The 7,823-nt window shown below is 31.6% G+C and overlaps 1 protein-coding gene across 1 annotated transcript; it reads right to left on the bottom strand.

Annotated features, from left to right (window-relative positions):
• Nucleotides 1-271: 271 nt before the first annotated feature.
• Nucleotides 272-7,425, bottom strand: LOC147065387 (transient receptor potential channel pyrexia-like). Its single transcript, XM_085956974.1, has 4 exons — nucleotides 6,643-7,425; nucleotides 5,425-5,676; nucleotides 3,792-4,106; nucleotides 272-589 (listed from the first exon to the last, which is right to left on the bottom strand). The coding sequence occupies exons 1-4, from the start codon at nucleotides 7,423-7,425 to the stop codon at nucleotides 272-274; spliced, it is 1,668 nt and encodes a 555-aa protein (XP_085813100.1).
• Between the last annotated feature and the right edge of the window lie 398 nt (nucleotides 7,426-7,823).

Raw genomic sequence — 7,823 nt, 5'->3', positions numbered from 1 at the left:
AGGTAAACCTGTTAAAAGTTTAAAAACTATCATTACACTTTATCCATATATTATCCACAGAAGATACAAAACAAATCCAGTATTTTTCTTTCGGAAACTTATCGAGCGCTCCGGCTCGTAAATTTTTTAATTTTGAGCACTGCTAGTGAAGGATAGGAGTCAGTAGAGGAGGCAAAATTACACCCCGATATGGATTGCTGAGAAATAAGAAAAGGGTATCACTTGTACTCATTTAATTGACATTTATAACAATATTAACAATTTAAAAAAATCATTTAGTCTTTTTCTTATCATTCTCCGTATTTTTTAGTAACATCTTTAACATTTTTTGTACATCTTCCATCTGAGAAACAAATATCTTCGTTTTTTGAAGATTGTCTTCGATCTTCCTATTCCCACTGGCCCTGTCACATACAGCTGTTATGATGCATTCACTGTAGAGGGTGTCACTCCACCATTTTGGCTGACCAGGCTTGATGGTAACATCGACAGGAATTTCCCAACTATCCAAATAGCGTCTTATAACTTTAGGAACATACTTCCAAGATACTGCGTATACAAGAGTATCCAGAGTTGATAGGAAGTCTATCTAAAATTAAAAAAAAAAACATCACATTAATCTACAAATTTCAGTGTTTTTTTTCTTTTTAATATATCTGTACCTAAGAAACCAAAGGCCCGTGCAATTTATTTGTAAGAGACAGTCTATTGAATATTCAAAAAGAACACTTTCGACAAAATATAATATTTCAGGAGGTAATTTCCAAAAGCGATAAAATCCATTTTTTTACTGGAAATGCTAGATCACTCTATTGAGAGTACTCGACAATATGTAATTTTCAGAATTCGTCAAATTCGATATCAAATACAATACGACAACTAGTTTTAAAATCCAGCAGGTTAATTTTTAAACATCATCAATTAATGTCAATCAACAACGTCATTGCAAATTCAGATGCCATCTTGCTGAATTCCATACATTATGAGGGTGATCATAGAGAATATGCATTTGTTTTATTGATAATAAGCACAAACGTTTTAGGAAAGAGGAATGAAAATACAGCATTTTCTCACTTTGTCATAAATTTGACCAAATTTGAAAATTACCTTCTGATTTATGGATATTCGATTTTTTGGTTTTACAAATTTCAGATTTTTATTATGAATAAAATTAAAAGCTGAAATAAAAATTATACTTTGGAAAATAGTCCATACTCAACTCATTTTATGCATAACTAAACTGACAATAAAATTAGGGATTCCAATCCCGGGATCCCAAACTATTTTCGATACCTATGAATCCCGGGATTGGTAAACATAATCCCGAAACTTTCGGGATTGAGTTTTTTTATCAATTTTTATGGAAAAAAAATAAAACGAAAATATAACTGAAAAAATACTTTTAATAACATACAAATACATTATAAATAAACTTTTTGAGTTAGAATAGAGTTTGTATGAAGTTTGATTTATTACCCATGTGCTGCAAATTCATTTTATTTTTTCACATAAATTAATAAAAATGAGAAAGATTGGAAAAAACAATGCTTCGCACTTTTAACTAAGTGATTCCACCTTGTTTTTTAATGCATTAGTCATATTTTTTAAATTTTAATTGAACTTGTATTTGTTATCTTTTCATAAATAAATAAAACTCTTTTATTTTCTTTTATTTTGTTAACTGTCAATTAATGGTGGAACTGCATCGTATTGTTGTTTTTATTTTATAAAACGCATTTTTTTGTAGTACTTATACCACTTTTAATCAAGAGATTAGGACCGGTTTCGTCCGCCTCAGAGGGACATTTTCAACTGTAGTTTTGCGTTTTATTAAATAAAAACAACAATAAAACTCTTTTACTTTAACATAATTATTTATATTACAATATTATTTAATCCTATAAACACGTACCTATAAATCCAAGATTGAACGTACACAATAATAACAATAAATAATGTCTTATATTTAATTGTATAAATGTACTATTGTATAAATTAAACTAAATTTAATTTTGACCGATTTTATCAACGTTATTTGATATATATAGAAATTTTATATTAACTATTGAAAAAAATGCCAATCCCGGGACCAGTCCCGGGATCCAGGGATCGTCAAATCGTAATTCCGAAATCCCGGGATCAAGATTTTGGCTCGGGATTGGATTCACTACTGACAATACACTGGCATAATATCGTTAGCGACAAATAAAAATTGCAACAGCAAGATGATAAGCAGATTAACTCCAGATTCATTAAGATGTGAAAAAAAAATGTAAAGATCTATCAAAATGTACTCGACATATTGTCATTATTTATCAAAAAAAATATCCTTGTTTCTTTTGTACATAACTTGAGCTCGCGTGAGTGTCGCAGTCCTGTGAGACTTTCTTGTATTTCAGCACCAAATGCACTCAATACAGCCTAATATAATAATATGATACTTTTATAATATTATATCTCTGAATGTAAATTGCTTATCCATCATGAAGCTGTTTCGATTGATCAATATAACTATACAAAAAGACAACCGTCTTTAATTTTGACACCGATAGTGAATAGTAATGGAATTTGCATTAGTCACGACGACCCATATTCATTTTAAAAGATTGAGTTTTTTTAAGTAATTGAAAATGGCTTCTTTACACGTTGTGAAATTACCACTTTTTTCTTTTAAAGGGTTGTTTAATAAATTAAATCATTATCAAAACTACTAATATATTATATTTAAATAATATTTTAATGAAAATATATTTCTGTAATAACCTATTTAATATGTAATTTTAATCATTTTCATATATTTTGGAATTGTGCCTCCCCTAAGGTTTGATTTTTTCTCCTTAAAAGATGATTTTTGGACCGTACCTCGATTGAGATCTACACGATGCGGTGGTTTGACAGTAATGACAATAATAAATAGCACTATCATTTTCTCCAATATTTAAATAAATTATGTATGTATCTGGAACTGACTTTACTCTACAATTACACATATTGATTAGCGCGATCTATCCATATCGACTTACAGCATCTATATCGATAGAAATCACTGATATATGACAAGAAATCGATAGCATGTGTATACATTTTTACTACCAAACATACCAAAATAATGTGAAATGGAGAAATGCCCCATGCCCTAGTATGCCAAGTTAAGAATTAGCTTAAGCTAAGCTAATAATATTTGATTGAATAACGGATCCTCATTTAGAACAAAAAAGGCGGCATGACAGTGAGTCTCAACCAATTTCATGTTATAATTTTAAAAAAATCGGTGTGTGTACTTATGTACGCGCGTTAGAATTTATACTTCTTTAGCGTAACAAAACAAAAACAAAACTTGTGATAAACTAGATTCTTTCACTAGCTCTTAATTATCTTGTTAAATTACACACTCAAGAAAAGGACCGCTTATTGGAACACCGTTGGTTTATTTCTATACACTTTAACTTATATTACTAAATTATATAATGGTTTCTCGTTGTTTTTATTTTTAAAGTACCAACTGTCACTCTGACGTTTAATCGTTTGTTTACGCAAGGCATTGCAAATGGCCGAGAATAATAAATTCGCTGCCTAGGCAACGGAATAATTCTAAACTATAATAATATACTGTATAATCGTCAAGATTGCAGTATCATACTGTGGCGTAAAGGTAGTGCGTTCGGCTGATTTTTTTCGTGTGAAAAAATAAATTATGTGTTACATGTCACACGCCATAAATACACTCTGATCTGATTTCCCAAACGCGCACAAAGGAAGTATAACTTCAAAAATATATTAAATTGAATTACCTGCTGGGACAGCCTCTGTATCTTTCCTTCGATTTCTAAGTCTTTGGTGTCACTGACTGCAAGGGCCAAAAGTAAATTCATCACGACGATTGGTACTGAAATAAGGAATATCACGAACAGGATCTGAGGAAACGACGGGTATTCCTCCCAGGTATGAATGTCCGTTATATCTTTATAGTCAAACTCCGAAGTCATCATCACGATAGTCTTCATGATCGACTTCCACGGACCTTCGAACGGACTCTTAGCATCGAAGAGAATCCAAAACGCGAGGGAGAATCCGATGATCATGAAGCAACCGAACAATGCCATTACCTAGAAACATAGGAGAGTTTGAAATAAGTATGTAAGAGTTTACGTTTAGTTAAGTAGTAGAGTATTACGGTGGCCGCGCGGCTTGGACTATAACGCCGTGGGTCCCAGGTTCGAATCCTGGGTCTGGCAAGTACACATATTGTTTTTTTCAATTTGTGTGTGTCAGGGTATGGACCTAATAGGTTGAGCAAGTGGCTGACATCCATTTCTCGTAAAAAAAACAACAAAATATGTCAATACAAACAAACATAAGAGTTATGTAATGACTTAGTTCCCAATAAAATTTCCATCAGAATAACCAGTAACAATAATTAAAAAAAAAATCGTTCTTAACCTGATGTATTCTGGTTTACCTGTGACGTAGGTGTTCGGCTTAATAGATCGTACCGCACACACTGCTTAAAAAAATTAATGGTTTTATTTCTATCACAGTAAAGTTGTCGTCTAATTATCAATTTCACTGATTTCACTGATTTCACATTAAAAAAAAATCGAACCACCTATATTAAATGCTTCGTGGTTGGCTTCCTTGATAACAATCTAAAAAAACATTGATGTTGTCGATTTAGTTTTTGAGATAATTTACATAATCACTAATGAAGAAATTAGTATCCCACGATGTTTTAATTGTATACACCCGCATTTCCTGTAAATTTCTACGACCCATGTGTGGGTAACGCAACGCCCGCATCTCATATGCCCGGATTTATACAGAATATAAAATGTTTTCCCACTTCCTCTCTAATCTGAAGTGAATGCCTGAAGTGCCGCATGAAGAGGTTTTTTTTAACAGATTGATGATAGCATAATGCAAACAAAAATCTTCAATGAGACTTTTTATCATACGATTCACCATCAAGGCGATCTTTACTGTATCTCCTGTAAAGCTCGAACTGCACTCGTACCAAACATGGGGGTTATTCCTAAGCCAAAATCTCAAAATATGTTTATTATTTGGTATTTACCACATATAAAAATTCTTTTACGACACGTGTTTCGCTCACATTAAATTTATCAAATTTTATTATCGAAATTATTTATTATCAAGTTTTTGTAAAACCAAATGTGAAGCAATATTAATTTTAAATAACATAATAATACATATATCTTTTAATAACTTATTTTTAATCTATGAACAATCTATGAAGATTCCATTCTCCGTTTATACTTTTCTGCCGTTTGTGAGTCGGCCTGGTGGATTCGATTCGATTCGTTTAATCCTAGATAAGGCGTGCAAGCGACATCATAATATTAATATATAATACTTTGATTATCTAGCCATAAATTAGAGAATAAAAATCCGCATTTATTATTTTACCTTTACAGCTCTGACAGCAACAGTTGTGAACATTTGATAGAAGTATCCAAATTCTGGGAATCTCGATAGTAAAATATTGATTTCCATCCAAGCCAAAAGCACGGCACCAGCTGTGATATACCGAGGCCAACAACTATCAATGTTATGGTCGATCAAAGTCATAGCTGTAGCAAGAATCAATGATGTCAGTTTAACCCAAACTTCGTAACTGTTTATGTACATTATTCTTTTTGCCAACATGTACAACAATTCCTGCGAAAGACAGAATGAAATAATATTCAATGTGATTCGAAAGTTTGCTACAGTTTTCTACTAAATTTGAGTTGATTGATATTTTTTTAACAATTATTAATAACCATGTCTTTGCTTTTTCGTACAAGGTGGTTGTTAGTAATTTTGAACAATCACAAACACCCAGGCTTTAAAAAAAACACATAAATATAGTGTCCTCACCGGGATCGAACCGGGTGGATGACCAACGTCTTACGCACTGCACCACGAGAGCCACCTGAGTTGATTGATTATCAATAAATTGTTTGTATGTTTTGGTATAGCAGTCGTTTCTTCTTGCTTTGATTTTAACCCTTAAATGCAGGGTATTGAATTTAACGTATTTTTGTGTGAATAATATTATATTATAATGTTATACATTTTATTAACAGTAACGCACATTAATAAAAACTATTTTGTCAACATGCGTTATCTACTAAAGAGAACTGGATGTTTTTAATTAAAATTTAATTCACATAAAAAGATAGGTAGAGTATATGCTTCATAACTTTGCACTCCGGCTCTAAGATGAAAATGATGTGATATATTCTATAAATATTTTTTTACATATTTATCTATTTATTTATTACTACATATTATTTTCATACAAGTAAAAATCATTTATCTAGTTGTATGCGAGGTAATCTAGCAAAGAGTCGTATCAGTATAGTTAAGAGTGCAAAAAGTGCAAAGTTATAAAGCGTACACTCCAGTGACCTAATGAATAATATGTTTTGTTGCCGAAAGATAATATCACGTATTTAAAAGTTAATAATCACAGGGAGATACGTTCAAAATATAAATAGGATTTTTTTATTATTGTAAAAAAGTGTCATAAAAATATTTCTTATTATAATAAATTACCACACCATTATAGACTTAATATTCATAATAATAATACGTAGAAATATTGAAAATTACGATTAATAACAATTTGTGCATAAATACCTGTATCAGAATAAATACAATTGATATCCAAAGACAAATTTTCCATGCCGTTTTATGAAAGACAATCGGAGGTTCTTCTCCACTATTTTCATACTTATACACTATCACTACTGATATAGTGAGAGCGGCGACAAAGAATAAGTATGTGATTAATATACAATAAAAAAATCTCTGCAAAGCTTTCCATTGTAAATATAGAAAGCTTTCTATTAATGGATGTATTACTAGTCTCTTTACATCACACTTATTGCTTGTAGTAGTCAGAGCTTTTACAACATTCATTGATTCTAATTTATCTTCACCAATATCTGTATTACGTCTATGTGGCATAAGAACAGAATAATCTATGGTAACTTCGCAATCTGGCTCATCCAAATGATATGTATTTATTTCAATGTAGCTATCAAATAGATCTTCTAAATAATCAACAGATCTGTGCATATTACTAGTCATTGTGGCCAAAACTGTTCTGGTTTTATTGCAGCGATCCGAAATTACTTCTGAAAAATCTGCTCCACGCTCTAGAAATAAATCTATGCATTTTCTGTGACCATTGTGTGCCGCAGAATGAAATGGTAGCCATTGTAAAGAGTCTCTTTCAGAAATCAAGCTTGGATTTTTATCCAGCATCCACTTTATAATCTCTACATGTCCTTCTCTTGCTGCTAAGTGAAGTGGAGTGGTTTCATCGTATGCTCGCAATTTCATATTGGCACCAGCGTCGCACAGAGCAATTACACATTCAATATGATTTTTACTAGCTGCCCAATGTAGCGGTGTCATTTTATGTTCTGAATCCTGCTGGTTTATCAAATTTTTGTTATCTTTTTCTGACAGAAGTTGTAATAGAATTTTAGAATTTCCAATTTCAGCAGCTTTATGAAGTACGTTGATTTCACCTTTCAACGTAATACTACACGACGCTTCTTCCAAAAGAAGCTCTTGTAAGCAAGACGATTGACTATGAATTATAGCTGAATATAATGGAGTTTCTCCTTTAGAATTTTTACAGTTGATTGATTCTTTGTCAGGTAGATTTCTAATAAGTTCTTTTAATAATGTGTGATTACCTGTTTGAACTGCTAAATGTAAAACATTATTTCTTTCAGAATCTGTAGCCATGATGTCTGAACCAGCTTCCAATAGAACGGAAATACCCTTCATCCACATAGATTTAACTG

This window comes from Rhyacophila brunnea, unplaced genomic scaffold (genome assembly GCF_057557595.1).
Source record: "Rhyacophila brunnea isolate RB1 unplaced genomic scaffold, BYU_Rbru_1.0 scaffold_6, whole genome shotgun sequence".
Taxonomy (NCBI): domain Eukaryota; kingdom Metazoa; phylum Arthropoda; class Insecta; order Trichoptera; family Rhyacophilidae; genus Rhyacophila; species Rhyacophila brunnea.
Note: the sequence above shows the minus strand (reverse complement) of the source record. Positions and strands in the feature narration are given on the sequence as shown.

Bases quoted from the DNA above. Each gene is read 5' to 3' on its own strand.
- LOC147065387 (XM_085956974.1), bottom strand. From the start codon at position 7,425: ATGACACCGCTACATTGGGCAGCTAGTAAAAATCATATTGAATGTGTA. The intron at 5,677-6,642 runs GTATTTATGCAC...TGTCTTTCGCAG, and splicing joins TTGTATTTATTCTGATACAG to GAATTGTTGTACATGTTGGC. The intron at 590-3,791 runs GTAATTCAATTT...TTTTAATTTTAG, and splicing joins TACAGAGGCTGTCCCAGCAG to ATAGACTTCCTATCAACTCT.